The sequence below is a fragment of the Cygnus olor genome, chromosome 14, assembly GCF_009769625.2.
Source record: "Cygnus olor isolate bCygOlo1 chromosome 14, bCygOlo1.pri.v2, whole genome shotgun sequence".
Lineage (NCBI taxonomy): Eukaryota > Metazoa > Chordata > Aves > Anseriformes > Anatidae > Cygnus > Cygnus olor.
In genome coordinates this window covers 12315091-12334320 of record NC_049182.1, presented here as the reverse complement: position 1 = coordinate 12334320, position 19230 = coordinate 12315091, and the positions used below count along the sequence as shown (strand labels likewise).

At 43.9% G+C, this 19230-nt stretch overlaps 1 protein-coding gene across 1 annotated transcript; it reads right to left on the bottom strand.

Moving 5' to 3' along the window:
- Nucleotides 1-111: 111 nt before the first annotated feature.
- On the bottom strand, nt 112-5720 carry LOC121077688 (protocadherin beta-15-like). The gene is made up of 2 exons (XM_040573097.1): nt 2205-5720; nt 112-750 (listed from the first exon to the last, which is right to left on the bottom strand). Exons 1-2 carry the CDS (start codon nt 4587-4589, stop codon nt 661-663), a joined length of 2475 nt encoding a protein of 824 aa, XP_040429031.1. The 5' UTR covers nt 4590-5720; the 3' UTR covers nt 112-660.
- Between the last annotated feature and the right edge of the window lie 13510 nt (nt 5721-19230).

Sequence of the window (19230 nt, the reverse complement as noted above, 5' to 3'; positions counted from 1 at the left end):
AAACAGTATTTTTAATTCTCTACTACATTATATTCGATAATCCTGAAATGCTCTGTAACTGTTCATTTCGGCTTTATTATAAAAGAAAATGAAACAAATAAAAAAAGGGAATACAGTGCTCAAAGACCACTCTTTACTTTATGGAGAACATATAAACTCATGATCGATTACACAGTGAGCCAATGTCAGCCACTTCGAATGTAATTAGCTTCTGTTTGTTACTAAAAAACTCCCTTGCAAGTATCATTTAATTTAATAGCTGTATGGCCTGGCATTGAACAAATAGCAGAAAACTAAAACATTATGAAGGAACCCTCTTCACAATAACAAATACAGAAATGCTGATGTAGGAAAAGCAGATCTTGAAGATCTGTTTCTGTTTTTCATGTTTCCCTTAACATTTGGGAGAAGTAGCACTCTCACAATCATACATCAAGTCTCAGTGTAACCAGCATGCAACATAGTCCTCCACCATCCTTATCACAATTTCAAAATACCTATATGAACAAAATACTGTTTAAGATGAGAGAGTCTTTGCTCTCTCACAGAGAAGTCTTGTACCTCACTGGTACTTTTTTGGTGCATGTTCAGTCTCTCTGCTCTCCTTTCCCTGTGAGGACGTTAGCCAGTGAGGACCAAGATGTTTGTCTTTCTCCTCACTTACTGATGGGTGAGCCAAGGATTTTGATCAGAACTGGTATTTTCCTCTGCTGGCCTGGGACCCGTGCCTTCGGAGAGGGGAACTCGACCCTGCAAAGAGCAGAATGGAGGGTTGACATTTGGACGCTGAGGGTAAGCAGATGTCAGCGAGACGCTTAGAGGGCTTGTGTTAAACCAGTGCGTGAGTCAAAAAGGGAGGAAGGATGGGAGTCAGGTCTCTGACCTGAACGGGGTAAAATAAAAGCCATAAAGCGTCCTCCAATATGGACAACAGTCACCACTGGAAACCTTTTATGAATTGGGAGGGGGGGGGAATTGGGGGGGGTGGGGGGGAGGAGAGGATTTAAAACAGGAAGAGCTCCAAATCTCTTTCTCGCAAACAGAAAACGTGATTTAATGTTGATATTTCGAGGTGGGTCTTTGTGTCCTCTTAATGCCACTGCGATGGCAGTTCTGAGAACCTGTGGTAATGTGAGGCCAAGTCATCAGTGGTTATTCAATTTGAAGATGTTACGGAGTGACCATAAAAAGGTGTTTGTGGGTCTCCTTTCTCATATATGTCCATTGTGCAGACTCGCGTGAAGTTCTAGATGGGCATCGCAAACAAGTAACCCCACGTTTAGAGGCAACTTGGACTCAATGTGAGAATGAGGAGGGGAGGAGCTGTTTCGATAACCGTTATTGATCTCCCACACATTGTTTAAACAGACGGAGGTTAAACGCCTTAGATATGACTCATTATAAGTACACAGCACCGTGAAGTGAGATACTGGTACTGTCGGAGAGCACCCGGCTGGGCGAGAAAGGGACAGGGAGGGTGCCTTTTAAAGCCCCGATCTCCATACTTTGATGGCCAACATTTTTTTTTGATGGCCAAAAATTATTTTGATGGCTTTTGTTAAGAAAGGCCACAAAAATATATCAGATTTTCATGATACATAGCTCCGTGGCCCACAGCAGATTGTGAGACAGCTTGGCTTCAGCACCACCATCCTGGTAAGCGGCAGCTGCCAGCGCCGAGCACCAGCTCTTGAAGACAGTGCAGGGGACGCCATCAGTAAGGTGACACCCCGACCCACCGCTACCCCCGCAGACCCTGTTGCTACCAATGGACAGGGACACTACGACCTCAGGGATGGTGTCTCCGGGAGTGGTGTCGTTCCTGCACCCGGCCCATACGGACTCTACACAAGACGTGGGCAGGACCCACTGTGTGGATCCCGCATCCATCCTCCTGGTTCGCATCTTCTCATGGTCCAGCTGCCCCCCTTTGGGATGACACCACAGACGTAATCTCACACAAATGACCAGGGCATAAAGCCGGATGCAGAGCCGCGGTTAGCTCGCACTTGGGGAGCAGCCGAGCGCTCGGCGGCGGCTCTGACACAACCTCCACCCGCTCCTATCGTTCCGGCGACTCCTTCAGGACCAGCTCCGCCGCTTTGCTGCTCCCTACTGCCCCACTTCTACATTCAGGGGTGATTCCCGACCCCTCTGCTCTCTCCCTGCTCCCCCCGTCACCTCGGCCCTCGCAGGTCCCTCACCTGTGCAGCCCAGTCGACTTCTTCCCCGAGGCTGGCCGAGCACACCGAGCTCCGCTGGTCGCCCGGGCCGTGGGGCAGCCCAGCTGGGAAGCAGGGGAAGAGGGGCCTAAGGAAGCGGAACTCGCTGTTGACGGTCCCGGCGGCGAAGCAGACGTCGTACACGTAGCTACGGGGCAAGGATCCAGCGCTGCTCTCAGCGGCAGATTTCGGGAAAGTGGGCAAGGACCCCGCCATGCTCTGCCTGGCCCGCCGCACCTTCACAACCACGGCGGCCGCCGCGGTGGCCAGGAACAGCGCGGACACGCAGGCCAAGCAGATAATGAGGTACAGAGTCAGCCGCCCGTCGGGATCGGCGGTCGGCGCCTCTTCGCTCACCCGCAAGTGGGCTTCGGAGAAGCCGTCCACCAGGGCGATGGCGAGGGTGGCGGTGGCGGAGCGCGGCGGCTGCCCGCGGTCTCGCACCAGCACGACGAGCCTGTGCCTGGGCGCGTCGCGCTCGGTCACGGCCCGCGCCGTGCGCACCTCGCCGCTGTGCAGCCCCACGCGGAAGAGCCCCGGCTCCGTCGCCTTGGCCAGCTCGTAGGAGAGCCACGCGTTCTGCCCCGCGTCTGCGTCCACTGCCACCACCTTGGCCACCAGGTAACCCGCCTGCGCCCAGCGCGGCACCAGCTCGCCCGCCGCCGCGCTGCCGTCGGGAGGCGGGTGCAGCACGACGGGCGCGTTGTCGTTCTCGTCCCGCACCAGCACCCGCAGCAGCGCCTCGGCGCTGAGCGCCGGCGAGCCCCCGTCAGCGGCGCGCACGGTCACCTCGAAGGCATGCACCTCTTCGTAGTCTAGCGGGCGAAGGATGTAAACGTCCCCGTTTTCAGAGTTGATCGACACATCGGGCTGCTCCTTGCCCTTCTCTCGCACCAGCGCGTAGCTCACACGGGAGTTTTTACCCGCGTCGGCGTCCGTGGCATTTACGTTGCCGATCCGGAGCATGGGGTTGTTGTTCTCGTTCACTGATATGGTGTAAACATTCTCTGTGAACTCCGGGGGACTGTCGTTCACATCGGATATCTGCACGAAGATGCTTTCCCGAGAACTCAGCCGAGATCTGCCCCAGTCCATGGAGGTGATGGTGATGTTGTACTCCGCCGTCCTTTCCCTGTCCAGGGCCGCGTTTGTGCGCAGCTCGTAGTAATTGTCGAAAGTGGGGGTGAGACTGAAGGGCAAATCGCCCTCGATCGCGCACTCCGTCCTGCCGTTGTCCCCCGAGTCCCGGTCCCGCACACTGAACAGGGCCACCACGGTCCGGGGCGGGGCGTCCTCGGGGATGGAGGCAGTGAGGGAGGTGAGCGCGATCTCCGGGGCGTTGTCGTTCACGTCCAGCACCTCCACATGCACTTTGCAATGCGCAGACAACCCCCCGCCGTCGGTGGCTTTGACCACCATCTCGTGGCTTTCTACTTCCTCAAAGTCCAGGCTGCCCGAGACCCGGATCTCTCCGGTGGCAGCGTTCAGCTCGAAGAGCTGGCGGTACCGCTCCGATGTCTGGGTGAAGGCATACCGCACTCTGCCGTAGGACCCTTCGTCGGGATCCGCAGCCGTGACCCTGACCACCAGCTGCTCTGGGGGGCTGTTTTCGGCCACGCGGGCCTCGTAGACTTCCCGGGAGAAGACCGGGATGTTGTCGTTGGCATCCAGCACTACGATCCGGACTTGAGCCGTGCCCGACTTGGGCGGCGTGCCCCCGTCGGTGGCAGTCAGGAGTAAATTCACCTCCCTCTGCTGTTCGCGGTCCAGTTGCCTCTGTAGGATGAGTTCGGGGTATTTTGCTCCACCTTTCCCTGTTCCGAGAGCCAGGGAAAAATGCGAATTGGATCCGAGGCTGTAGTTCTGCAAGCCGTTGCTCCCCACGTCCTTATCGCGTGCTTTTTCTAGGGGGAAACGAGACCCAGGGGATGCCGTTTCCAGAATCTCTAAAACCATTTCCTTCTCCGGGAACACGGGGGAGTTGTCGTTCATGTCACGAACCTCCACCTCCCCTCGGATCAGCTGCACCGGATTTTCAAAGAATATCTTAAAGAAGAGTGTGCAGATATCGCTCTGCGGACAGATCGCCTCTCGGTCCAGCGTCTCTTTTACCGTCAGGACTCCGGTATTTAAATTGAGGCGGAAATACTGCTCGTTCCCCTCAGACACAACGCGGGCCTTGCGAGACGCGAGCTGGCTCGGAGAAACGCCCAAGTCTTTTGCGATATTGGCGACAAAGGAGTCCCTCTCCATTTCCTCCGCCAGAGAATAGCAGAGGGTTTCGGCCCCGCTCTGACACACGCAAACGCACAGAACAAACAAGACCACTTGCCTCTCAGTGCCTCTGCTCTGTCTCCCAAACGCCATGACTCTCCAAATAAGCCCTCCTTTACGGGCATCCGCCGTGGCTCCCTGTACTTTAAAGCAGTGTCCGAGGCAGAGCAGTGTTTGTCAGGAATCCTGAAGCCTGAAAGCCCCCCGGCTCCGTGCCCCGCCGCCCTTCCAGCAGCTCGCACGGCTTTTCTGTCTCCCTGTGTCTGAAAAGCCGGTGCAGAGAGGAACCTGCCGGTCCGTGGCCAACATCCCCACCCAGCGTTTCAAGGGGGAATATTTTCTTTGCATTCGGGACAGAGCTGCTGATCTCATGTCTGCTGCTTCAATCTCCACTCTTCTTGCAAACAGAAGTCAAAGGCGTAGTGCAAATATTTGCCGTGTTTGAAAAAGCCTTGCTCCCCGCACACAGTGACACCACTTTGGGTATCATTTTCCAGCTCACCACCGCGAACTCTTCAAATACAGCTTTCATTTTTCCTCTGTGCTGCAGAGGAATTACGAAAAGATGTCACTTCCACGGGATGAATTGTGGTATTTGCCTTCTTTTCTCCTCTTGTTAATCAGCACAGGACAATTAGCAAGTGGGGCATGCCCACTCTATCTCGCAATTTCACTAAAATGATACTAAAATGACACATCATCCTAACGTCGTTCACGTCACATTGTGTGTCACACTTCGCCCAGAGTACACAGGATTCCCGTGCTTTGCTGTGTGAAAAGCGTCTTCCTCCGTGAATTGGCCGTGAATCTTCCTTTGCTCCCACGCTAGGGTGTGTCACCACAAAACACGGTACTCACACATTCATGAAAAATGTCCCCAGCCGTACACAAACATAAAAATTCTGCAACCTGCTTTCACATTTGGAGATGTATCTCCCTTTCTCCTCTGATATTACCACACGATTTAGAAATACCTGCAAGGACGCTGTACTCAGAGATCAAACCTGAACTCCTGCACTTGTGTAATGTTATTTAAGGCTATTTAATACAAAAGGCGAGAAAATTAGACACCTAGAGACACAAACCTTAATGACCAGGATCTAATGGAAACAATGACAAAGACCAGAAACCTTAGGACACTGGCTGATGGGCCATTAAAGGAGCCATCCAAGTGTAGATTCCAAGAGGTTCTTCCAGACACTTTATGAACAAGAAATAATTAAAATAAAATAAAATAAAATAAAATAAAATAAAATAAAATAAAATAAAATAAATGGGAAGGGAAGGGAAGGGAAGGGAAGGGAAGGGAAGGGAAGGGAGGGAGGGAGGGAGGGAGGAAGGAAGGAAGGAAGGAACAGAAAGAAAGAAAGAAGGAAGGAAGGAAGGAAGGAAGGAAGGAAGGAAGGAAGGAACAGAAAGAAAGAAGGAAGGAAGGAAGGAAGGAAGGAAGGAAGGAAGGAAGGAAGGAAGGAAGGAAAGAAAGAAAGAAAGAAAGAAAGAAAGAAAGAAAGAAAGAAAGAAAGAAAGAAAAAGAAAGAAAGAAAGAAAGAAAAAGATGGAACATTATCGTGGATTGTCAGAAAGGATGTCGTAAGAAACAACAAACTGATTATGAGATGTTGGAGGTGTGTGTAGGAAGCTTCAGAATTTATTATGGGATGATTAGAGGCAGGATCATTCTCAGGAAAAGGTATAATTCGCCTCTCTGGGAGGATCTGGGAGGAATAAATGCAAGGAAGTGGAGGAGGGGGGTCGGGAGCGTGCCAGATAAGAGATAAAATCCGCAGGTCACACATCGCCAGCCCTGAGGATCGCGTTACATTGCGACTGCTCCTGCGGACTCTGGGCGAGATCTGGCCAGGACACACACAAGGTACCGATGATGCACAGAGCTGCCTCCGAGACCCGTCTTCCTTCCTTCCTTCCTTCCTGCCTGCCTTCCTCCCTTCCTTCCTTCCTTCCTTCCTTCCTTCCTTCCGTCCGTCCGTCCGTCCGTCCGTCCTTGTTGTTGCCCTTAGATTCAAGGTCACACTCCTTCAGATTGTGGAGAAACACAAAATGAAGTAAGTCACTTACCATGCATCATTGGATAGCTAATGATGCTGTCTTCCATTGAGTTAAAACAATAAAATGAGTGTGTATGGAAAAGCCTCACAGGAAAAGCAAGAAGTAACTGTACTGCCAGGTGAAGGTACATTGTGTGTAGGACAGACTAAAGAACCATAGCCATAATAAGATTATATAATCTTCATAAATTTGTCGGAGAATTTGCTTATCTCCTTGAACACATAGTGATGTTGCAGGCTTCCTTGACTTTTTGTTTAGTGATAACTCCTTTACCCTAAGAACGTCGTTTAAAATAAACAAAACCCAGTTCTTTTCTAAAAGACTTGCATCTTAAATCTAGGAAAGAGCCACGGCAACATATTTTGCTCAGTTCCTGTTGGGTCTCCAAGTTTAAGGACACAGCATTCCTAAAATAGAATTCTTCCCGCATTTCTGCATCCTGGGCAATTTCAGTTTCAAAATCCCCTCCTTGGTCTTCAGTCTGGAAATTCAGATCATGCGAGTGAAAGCTCACTGTTCCCAGGTCACGTTTGGCTCCCCCCAATAAAAACTTCTGCACCATCCCTGGAGCCACTGCCCCACGGCTGTGAGAACCGTCTTCTCCGGCACGCCCTGTGGCTCGGGAGGAGCATTCCCTCAGAAATAAAGCACAGATGCTTTCCGGAACCAATGTGCTTTCCATGGCCGAGTGCAAGGAGGGAGCCACGCTATCCTTCCCAGCCAGCTCTCAGGACGATTTTCTTCTCTCTCTTCTGGCACTCTGAATCCCCAGCGCTCCCGCAGAGCTTCTGCCCTGAGCTCCTCAGCTGGATGCAAACGTGACGAAAGTCGGGAGAATCGTTCCGCACATCCTGGCTCTCCTTTATACGACAAATACGACTGGTATATATCCTATTTGTGGTTTACTGAGAGACAAACCAGCCTCCTCTCTGCATTCAGTCCAGTTAATGCTTCCCCCATCACTCTGTTAAATGTAAACATTTCTTTCTCGCTGTATTAAGCCGATGCTTACCAGCCAACGGGCTCTGCCTGACTCCATATTCCCCTGGAACAGCAGCGTATGGCATCAGCAGGCGATTACAGCCTGGGCGACCTTCTCTCTCCTTCACATTCCCAATTCTGTCGTGTGCGCTTGGAAGTTCCAGACGGTTCTTGATGCGGCAGATCCCTTGGAAAGCCTTAGAACTGGGGTGTATTCCAGGGCAAGTAGAATATTTCGGCTGGGCTCTCAGCTAACGTCAGCCGTGCAGCATACAGCTGGTGCTCACTGGTTTCTCCCTGCCCAGCAGCGGCACTGGGCGTCCAGCGCAGGAACTACACATGGGCGACTACCCGCCAGCCTCAGCACGCCCCTCCTCCGTCAGGTCTTGGCTATTGCTAGAGCAAATTACGAAATACACTTCCCACCTGAAGTATTTGGCAAATACACACTTACTTAGTACTTACTGAGACATCTCGTCTGGCACTAAGAATCCAAGCCGGTATGAAACGTCCTGAAGATGTCGTATACAAACCTTGTGTTAAATGTTATTGACAAAGATGTGTGCTATGGGCAAACATTGGGAGACTGCTTGTGCATTGTACAGAACTTATTCTGGAAGCAGAGAGATAATCTACCCGTTTTCAAGCACAGACTGGTTGCAGGAGGCTCAGTGCTTTGGATACTTTCTTTTTCACAAGAGGATCTCTAGCCGCTCTGTGTTCTCCCTAAGGTAATCTGAAGTGAAGAATTAGCTCGGTATTAATATCAACGTATTTCCTCCTGTTTAACAGTACTTAATTTCTACTAACACCAGTTCTCGAGGATATTTGCTCTAAAATCTCTCCTGAATATCTTCCAGATTGGAGAATGAAGGGAAATCCCCTGCTTCAAATGTCTAAATTCATATACATTCTCAGAGAAATTCTGATAGACACACTCTTCAGTCTCCAAAGATAAAGCTGGACAGAAGATACCAGCCAAACATCTACCCATACTTTTTCCATGTGCCTCATTTGGAGGCAAGGAGTTCTCACTTTTATCTCTTTAGTCTTGGTAGTCTTCAATACTTATTTTAAAATTAAACCTTTTCAACTTCAGCACTTTGCTACTACTAATGCCTTCTGGAGCCAACTAAGTAATTACTCTCATCTTTGTAAGTTTTGTGCTCAGTGAGATCCAGTTTCTCCATCTTCATCCTCACTCCTAGGTCAAATATACAGCAGGAAATAGTTCTTCATAAATTCCTAGAACAGCATGTTTTCATGGTGATCTCAAATAGCCCACAAATAATATTATAATCTCTAGGTCTATGTTAATATATCTCATGTGGAGAAGTAACATTTATTAAGATTTTTTTCCTGCTTTATTTTTTTTAAATCCCATTCTTTTTTATGACTGCTTCCACAGTTTTCTGGAGTGGCAATTTCAGTTGAACAGGAGGAGATACACATGGAAAAGTCATGTGATGAACAGACAAGCACGAAGTTGCTAAGTAATTCAAGCCCACTCTATTAATAGTTCTGGCTTTCCAAATTTTCATGAAACAAAAGAGGAGAGTAAGGTGATAGTGACAGTTGGGCAACCTTGAAAATGAGTTCAGGGACAGAAGGGCCACAAAGGAATCACAGGAACAAGAGCAAGAAAATTCCAACTTGTGGACAAATGTTTCTCCAATTGACTACCTGAAGATGGTGAATAGGAGTGATTGAAGGAAAACCGGTGAGTGACATAGTAAGTAAAAGAGAAGTAGACAAATTGTATGCTGTTTTGGACACAGAAATTTTCTGTGTGCATTTTTCAATGCACAAACCAAGAACGAAAGGACTTGGGGAGAGATTGGACTGGGAAAGACTAATTTTGAAATTCTAGCTGGTCTACTGAGGAGAGCTTGAAATGAGAAGCAGATTTGGAAGTGAAGGAAAGAAAGGGAAAGGAGAAGGAAAGATAACAATGGTTAGAAGAGGGAAAGATGCCATGAAAGAGAATCCAAGAGAAAACAAGTATGAACCCGCTTGGATGCCAAGGCTGATTAAGGAGGGTAAAGACAGAGAAATGTATGTAGTATCCATCCTGAAGGCAACGTAGGAGGAGCTTGTCAATGTAGCATCAGTAAGAAAAGAATCAGAGTGGTTATTATCAAAGGGAAAATGGGGTTCAATCATTGAAAAGGACATGGAAAAATCTGGAGAAAAGCAGGAAGGGAGTAGATACAATCTGAAGACAAAGCAGGGGTATGGATCAGAAAGGAGATGAAATGCACATAAAGAAGGAAGGAACAAAACTATTAGGAGAGAGAGGTAGGAAGAAAAGCTGAGATACAGCCTTCTAGTTTGTGCCTGTCCTTCCCCCATTCCCAGGATTGTGTGAGGACCTCGAATCCCTCTTTTTCATCTTTCTTCCTCAGAATGTCTCTGTTTCCACTCAGGGAGCAAGAAAATTAGCAGAAAGTATCAGCAAAACAAAGGGAACCTTAGTATCTCAGCCAGCTTAAGAGGATGAACTGCACAGAGAAAGCAATCAGCAGTGCTCTACTTCCCTCCCTGATGCCAGTCTTGGTCATCTTCAAACCTATTTCCCCAGTTCTGTAGCCCTTGGATTTCATTCTCAGTAAGTGGCATGAAAACATTTAGAAAATGGAAACACCTGGTCCAGTGCCACCTAAAAGGGAGGTAAGTGGTCAAGCACAACTTCATGGACAGAGTAATTACTGCCTGGAAGGAAAACAGAGCTTCTGAACAGAGATTTTCAAAGGAGACAGAGAGATCAAAGGAGCTGTCATGTTTACTTATGACATAGATGAACACAGATTTGGGTCAACAAAAGGGCACCCTGCTTAACATCTACTGCTTCTGAAGATACTAGTGAATAGTCCAGTGGTTCACAGTCTCTAAGTGGCCAGTGCTATTTGTAAGCCAAATCCAGCTGAATGGTAAGGTCATTTTAATCCCAGCTCAAGAGAAATTTGGCTTATGCTTTGCAGAAGCAGCAGAGATCTCCTGTGTTGGGAAGGTAACTGGGAAGACAAAGTCTTTTAATGTCCTCTGTTTAAGTCCTGCTTCTCTGCCCTCAGCTACAGGTCTCCACATCTCACATTACAGTTCCAGCAGCAACTGCAGACCAGGTCACTGACACAACTAAACCATTCCTGGAAACACAGAGTGACTTGTGAACTTTATGGCACATTTTGGCACAAAGTAGTGAGATGTAGGCTCTGAGTATGCCAGGATAAACCATGGTATCTTCGCTGGTTTGTTTCACACATGTATCTTGACAAAGCTGAACTGTGCAAAGCCATCTTTCTTTTTGAGGATGTTCTGACACTCTCTGTACTGCTGATTGATGACACATAGGTAGTCTTTCTTTCAGACTATCTATGGCCCTTCCAGAACAGAATTCATCCATCCTATGGGGAGAAATCCAGATAGGATTTGTTTGTCTTTTAGGCAACAGACATATGTTCACACCAATATCACATTTAGGAACAGAATGAACACAATATACAATGAAAAACTGAACACAAATTAAAGATAATGCACATTCACACACACTCACATGAAAAACGAATTATTATAAAGCAAGCAAATAAGAAAGCAGTGCATTTAGCAGGTACTGATGAAGGTGCATTACAATGAATTTACTTTCCGAAGAATTTATACTTGGACAGGTGCAGCACTCTTTTTATGTCAAGATTCTTTGCTGGACTCATAGTTCTGGAGAAAAATATATATATATATATACTTTTTAATTAAAGTGATGAGATTCCATCAATGGTTTAGAATGCTAATGGAAAACAACCTGTAGTTTATAGGCCCTGTCATATATAAAAATATTATATTCTCAAGACCAACAGGAAGGTGATGGGACTTGGGCGCAGCCAACCCTGGGCATCAATTACACGCAGTTTCAGGTCCACCAGCAACTGGGTCCCGCCCTGCCCTGCCCTGGATTGCCCAGGATGGAGCAGGGGCAGCGGGGCCGGAGCTGCCGTCCCGTCCCTGACTGGGCAGGCGGGGGATATTCTGCTGCAAAACCCATTCCGCGACGGCGGAGGGCAGCCGCCACCAGGGAAAGAAACCGAGCCGTGAATCTGCAAGTCATGAAAAGGAAGGGCTGAAAACGGCTTGGAAACAACCGGGCTCCGCAGCATCGGGTTCGTCTAGGGCAGGGTCCCCCGGAGAGAGGCAGGTCTTTTTATCTATTTATCTATCCATCCATCTATTCATCCATCCATCCATCTATTTATTGGCGTCCTTGTCCACAGGAGCTGACTCCTGTTCGCTGCTTGGTAGCTGGTGAAGAGCACACCCTCAGATCTACAGAAACAAACTCAAATCGAGAGACTTTTAGGCTCAGAGTGGGAGGCTGGAGAGAAATGGGAATTATGGGGCATTAGTGAGGCAGTAGGACTTTGAGGGGGGACCCGGTACTTTGAAACAACCCGGGTTTGGGAGGGGATGTAGGTCACAGAACAGCCATGGAGATCTTTTTAACCCTTGGGGACTCTAACACTGGCTTCCTGCCCATGCCACGGATCAAAAATGAAATTAAAACAGTACTGAGCAGTGTGATGGTTCCCCCCAGCATTGGGACTGCAGGGCAAGTGGGGACAGCAGTCAATTTAAACCCTGGGAATCAGGGATTGTTGTAACAGACATCAGAGCTGAATAATCTCTTAATTTCCTTCCCTGTCAAACTAGAGTGTGTCTAATGCAGAAAATATTTACACTATTTTAAATTCTCTTGAAGAAGTGTGTCCACATTCATTACCATTTGTTTATATTCTGGTTTAGTCTTTAGGGAAGACAAAGAAAGGGGATTTAGAGAGAGAGAGTTTTCAGGAGTTCAAATCTATAATATTATTAACCACACACCTCAATTTACAGTGAAATTCACAGTCATCCATAAGCGATTCATACATTTGAAAGATGTTAAAGAAAATGCACCTAAAAAGTTTATGTAAAGATTTTTTGATAAGATTATTCTGTGGAGGCATCTAATGTCAAGAAGTTTCAGTCAAGGTACAGTAACTACATGTGATTTTTAAGCAAGAAATTCATGCACTATAAATCTCCCATGAGAGATTTATGTATATATATATATATATATATAAATCTCCCATGAGATTTACAGAGATCTCCAAAATGAGTTTTGTCTCATTTTTTCTTCTCTTTAATAGAGTTATGTGCAAAATAAATAAGTAGACCAAACTTGTGCTTCACAGTACAATTTCAGTTCTGTCCAGGATCGGTTTATTGTTTAATACTGCATGGACTGTACAGCTTTAGATCTCTAGTTCAGCAAATAAATAAATAAAATAAACCACCAAAAAAAATCTAAGTAGGTAAAGATATTTGAAATGTAAATGGGCAGTGTGTTTTGTATTGTGTTAAAGGAGAGGAAAATAAATCTGTATATACATAAGACTTCCATTGCTGAAGAAAATTATGTGTGTAGAAAATGTCTTGCTCAACCTCATCAATTGCTTTGCATGAAGTTAAGATTAGCTCTGAAGGTCCAGATGACAAGAGACTACTTAAAATATGTCTTAATTGGAAATTTTGAACAAATTTCTAAAAGTGTAATCCTGAAAGCCCAGATCAGTGTCTCCTGAACTTGGAGATACACTGGTAAAGAGCATTAGCTTTTTAGCAGTAGAGTTCTTTAAGTTTGCAGAATTCTGTTTCTGCCATTCCCACATATCCTGACATTATCAAGCAACTTGATTCTTCCTTTATGCACTCAGATGGGGTCCAGAAGGTCATGATCTCATGTCTGTCTTCTAGACGTGGCTAGGTTCATTTAACATTTAAAGGATAGACATTGTGCACAGCCTACACAGAATTCAGTGTTGCTATGCAAAATGTAGTACTTTCTTTTTAAAATTAAAAAAGTGAAAAATATTTTATGACACACACACACACTTTATTATTATTATTATTATTATTATTATTATTATTATTATTATTAATTATTTCTGATACAGTCATATTTTTAGGCTTCAAAGTTAAATTCTGCCTAAAAGAGTTCAAACTTACTTCTGGATATTAGACTGTAGGAACTTTGGCATGAAACTGGAGTGTTTTTTAGCCTTCCTCTTGAAACATGTTATAGTCTCAAGCATATGTTAGTCTACAACTTAATCAGCATCTTTGCTTCCTTACTTGTTTTCTTTCACATATCTCACGCTATTGCTTGATATATTAATCAAGGTAGCTAAAGAAAGAAATGCTCCACAAAAATGCCAGTGATGGGTGATTGTAGGAGAGCATTAAGAATTAATACAGGCTGATTCCGATCTGAATAAGGAGCATGTCCCTTAAGCTGAACATTTTAATACCAAGCCCAAATCTAGATTTGTATAATTTTGAACATATGGAAGAAAACAGCTCTGTGTTGTATTCACCATCATCTGCCTTTCTGAGAGTAAAAACAAGGTTTTGAGTACAATAACAGATAAATGTTCATTGCAATGTTGTTCGGTAGATGGAGCAGGAACGAGTTACTTCCACATAAAAATGTTAAAGCAATAGAATCCTAGCAGTCTCATTTTTTATTAACACTTCCCAGTAAATACACATAGCAAAAAGACATAAAAATACCTAACTTGGCTAAACCTTTAGGCTGAACATAATAAACCTATGCAGCATTTCTTACTTTGTACACAACTTTCATTTATTTATGAATATGCCTCAGGAGTAAAACATGAGAAAAATCAAGACAGGTGTTGACCTGCACAAATAATTGAGATTCAGCATCACTATGATACAGGAAAAAAATAAATCTTCAAGACAGCATTGCCTACACTTGAAATCCAGAAAAAAAAAAAAAGAAAAAAAAAGAAAAAAAAAAGAAAAAAAAAAGAAAAAAAATACTTTAAATTTACTTAGCATTCAGATATGTCTATAGATCATGTCTCCCAAAATCTAAGGTTTTTAACTTTCTCTCCCTCTTATACCATTGATGGCTCAAATACTATCTGACTTTGGACACAGCTGGCTGAAAATACATCTTCCACAGGGAAATATTCAATATTTTCCAGAATGTTGCAAAGGAGAAAATCATTGAGGCCTAGTACTAAAAACAAAAACTAGATTAGAAAAGCAGCTATGTGATAAAATTGGGTAACTGATTTAACAGTTTTCAAAACTACAAAAAAAAATTGGTTTATTTGTAGCTGCAGGGGAAGGAGGAGTAAGAAATTCTGAGGAACTGAATATAAACAGAGAACTTATTAATACTTGCAGTCTCTCTCAGGCAGCTTTTGATGTATACTGTTTCTAAGAACATATAATTCTTTTAGGAAAAAGTTATCAGAGTCTGAAATATGCTGGTACTTTCTGTTGTTACCTACAAACCATGTATCTCTTGTCAATTGTTTGAAATTAGTTGTAATATTACCACAACACACATACCACATATAGGATACAGGAACAGTAGCATGATACTGGACAGAAATTTTAGACAGAGCTGCATGAACTGTCATGACCCCTTCGCAAAGTTCAATGCCACTAAGTGCAGTCTGCTGAAAGAACCTCTGAACTGAGGGTGCATCATGTAATGCATCCTTCTGCAATTTGTTGTTTCTAAAGCTTCTAAAGCTTTAAAGAGAGCTTTGCTTTGTACTAAAATGACTATTAAAGGGTATAATGAAATGTTGTCCAGCAAAGAGAAGACACATATAAATGCCAGACAGGCAAAAGTCATAGAATCAGGAGCTAATAGAAGGAAATGTAAGAGAGTGTCAGAACTGAGTTATCATAGCTGAAGCAATCAAAACCCTAAAGATTCCCCTAGGAATAAACTGTTGTGAATTGAATGCAAATGGTGAAATCAGATTTTTTTTTTCAACAAATAATACTGATAATAACAATAACAATCATCAATAATAATACTAACAATAATAATAATACAAGCTGGTATAACTAACAGGCCAGTAGGATATTCCAGTTAAAATGACTTGATATGAAGGTTCAAGTGAATTTATTTAAAAAGTTGAAATATTGCTCATACAAAAGCTTTTCATGCATCATTTGAAGTTTCACATCAAATTTCAGAAAAAAAAACCACTCTTCCTATCTAACAGACATTTGCACTCACTTCTGAAATAAAAATGTGTGCTATCATACACAGTTAAAAATAAGATCAAGCTTGAAAAGTGATTCTGTTGTGAGTTAATGAAACAGTGAAAGACACTGTGGACATTTCAAAGGATTACAGAGCCTGTTCCTTGGCCCATGGAAACAAAATCCTAAGATTACTCCAAAGCTTTCTGAATTAACTCTGTAAACCTCCCTATGCTGGGGAAAACATAGGTATTGTTTTAACTATGCTATGACCAGTAGAGAAAACCTATTCCTTAGTCTTTTTTTAATGTACTTTTACAGGAAAACTGGAAATGGCATTTTTTAATGAGATAGCAATTTCCTAAATTCTTAGGACCTTTTAGGGTCTTAGGACTTATTTTATCTTTTGTTTGTTTGTTTGTAACTTTTGTTACCTGAAAAAATGGCAAAGTTAGGACAGAACACAGGATTATCGGTGCAAAAAAGTTAGGTGAAAACACTGTACATTTCCATGTCACTCAGTATCTTACATATAAATACGATTTTTCCACAAAAAATAGTATACATAGAAATCCACTGATTTTGTTCATGTGAGTGATATTGTGAACTAGTCCTCTGAGGGTATTCCTCTGCAAGTATATACAACCCCACTGCTATTCTCCTGTTCTTCATCAGAGTTACATTGTTGTGGTGGTTTTACCCTACTGGGCAGCTGAACTCCACCACAACTGCTCTCTCACTCCCCCTGCTCAGAAGAAGAGGGGGAAAAGAAAATATGCTGGGGAAAAACAACAAAAAAAAAGGCTCACAGGTTGAAATACGGATAATTTAATTAAAGGGAAAAGGAAGAGAGAAAAACAAAACAAAACAAAACAAAAACGAGCAAAGGTCATGCAGAAGCACAGTGAGACAGAAAAAATATTATTCTCCACTTCCCAATAATGAGTGATGCTCAACCATGTCTGAGGAAGCAGGGCCTCAATATGCACAGCGTTGTTCAGGAGGACAGATATCTTCATAACGAAAGCACCCTCTCTCATTCCCCTTTCTCACGTTGTGTTGCTGAGTGTGACCCCATATTGCATGGAGTATCCCTTTGGTTGATTTAGGTCAGCTACCCTGGCCATGTCCCCTCCCCATGTCTTGCCCACCACAGCCTACTGGCTTGGGAGAGGAGGGGGGTGGGGGGTTTTGGAGTCTTGGTGCTTTGCCAGTGCTGCTCAGCAATAGACAAAACACTGGTGTGATACCATTGCTGTTCCTGCTGCAAGTGCAGAGCACAGCACTGTATGGCCACTGCAGGGAAAGTTAACTCCATCCCAGCCAGACCCAGTACAACTGGATGTTGAGGGGGATGAAGTTTAATCAAATATGGAACCAAGTCAGGTAATAGACTATGATTTGGCTCTTAACACTTCAATTAACTAGCTGAGCATTGCTGAAGGCCAAATTTTGCAGACATTCAACAGGTATAAACATCTGATCCATTATTTCCAAAATGTTTGTAGAAGTATATAGCAGTTTAAACTTGTTGTTTCAGTAATTAGGCCAAAAATGATCATCATTCTTTGCAAAAATATGTATGAAAGTGATAAGATAGCCATGTTGGCAAATATATATTTCCCAGCAAAAGCTCCCCACCTTGTGTGTTATTTCACTTGCTGCTCCATTAAATACTTATCTATATTTTTTAAAGATTTATTTGGTGGCTGTGCCAATGCTGAGGACCACCCTAAACTTTCCTCTACTGCTCTTGTCCTGTCAGTGCTTTAGAGATATCCTGGCCATTGTCACGGATCTCCATAATCCCAACTCAGAGACCTCAGAGATATTTCTGCCCCCCGCCCCCCCCAAATTTACCATTGCTCTGCTCCTGTCTTGTTCTTCAGTACCAGAAGGATATAGGCCTCCAACAAATCCTGTGTTGCACCTTCAATAAGTCTTGTGTTGCATCTTCCAGCCTTCTGTGTATATCCTGGTTACTTCTGCATGCAGCACTGGCCACCAACCAGCAGGAGCCTGACCTGTTGCTTCCAAAACATAATAATTGGACTTGGGCCCAAAGGCAAACAACAGAAGTCACAAGCAGGGGAAAGGAAGTGCTCTCAGTCATCAGGAAACAGATGATATGAACAAATCAACCCCCCACTTTGTACCGTATCGTATCTTTTTTACTACTTTCTTACAGATACTCCTCTCATTGTGTGGCAAGATCTTAAAGTCTCATCACAAGTCTCCTGGGGAGAGTGTGGCTTAATGGAAAGCAAATTATGTCATGGAGATTTGATATCTTTTTCTGACAAGACTGCAAATGTGAATGATAATGGAAATTGCACTGGTGATGTAATATAATTAGACTTTTGTAAGACCTGGCTTTCTCCCTCTAAAATTCAGGGAAAAAAGTGAAAACAATAGCACTATGGAAAATCAGAACCACACGTACTGAATTGAATTAAATTTGTCTAATTAATAATCTTGGTGTGATTAATGGAGATGTATCAAATAGTCACAGTGAGGCTAGTAAAGTCCTATAAAGACTTTATCTTGTGCCTTGCCTATATTATACTCTTTTTCAATAGTATAGAGATTTAATGATAGTGTAAATATATGTTCATTCTTGGGAAGTTTTCAGATGATATAAATATTGGAATGGTGATAAACAAGAAAGCCAATAAGCAGTTCACAGAGTTGTGGAATTCTTGATATGGCAGATAGTAACATATAAGGCACTTTTTAGTAGAATAAAGCAAAACACATTATCATGCCTGCAGGAACCTAGAGTCAGATGCAGATACGTTGCTAGACAGTGCTCCAGAAATCATTGGCTCTGGACAGACTGGAAACTTCTTTAGGCAATCTCTTGAGCACTACTGGGAAGGCTTACACAAAGCATGGATATTGCAAAGGAACACTGAATACATTTATATATATATATATATATATATATAAAAAAAAATAGACCTTTTTGTTGATGCAAGACATTGGAACACAGCCTCCATGTGTGCACTTCAAAGCTGTTGATAGTTCACAGAGGAGCAGTGAGAGTGATAAATGGTCTAGAGAACAGGACACAGAGACTGAAAAAAATCCATTTACATTTTAAACAACATAAAGAACAAAAGTCAGCTTTTATTCACCTTTGTGTTAAATAAAACCAGAGATGTTCACGAAAGTTACTGAAATAAAAATAAAGATTAAACTTCAAACCTTTGGAAACAAAAACATCTCTTTGCTTCTGATTGAGACATACGTGAGCATCAAATACTGCTTTCTGTGAACCCATTTCTCACAGGATTCTTTCAAATGACAAACTCACCTCTGTGCTGTCCCTCAGGAAATGCATACACATGTATTAAGTGGGACTTCTGTCTTTTTTGGGGGGGAGCAGATTTTGACATTTTGGAAATATGACTTTTCCATTCCAATTGTCTTCTGAAAAGTAGATATCCCCCTGATCCTCTAGCTATATGTATATATTTAGCTTTTTTTCTTTTTTTTTTTCCTTTGAGAGCTTTAAAACCAGCTCTGCTCTGCATCACAAATATCAACTGAAGTGTTAATGAAGATGCATCTGCAGGATCATATGCTAGCATTATTAATGGCTGTGTTCAGATACTTCCCT

Coding starts and splice junctions, on each gene's coding strand:
- LOC121077688 (XM_040573097.1), bottom strand. CDS start 4,589: ATGGCGTTTGGGAGACAGAGCAGAGGCACTGAGAGGCAAGTGGTCTTG. Junction 751..2,204: donor AAGTCGACTGGGCTGCACAG/GTGAGGGACCTG, acceptor TGCTCTTTGCAG/GGTCGAGTTCCCCTCTCCGA.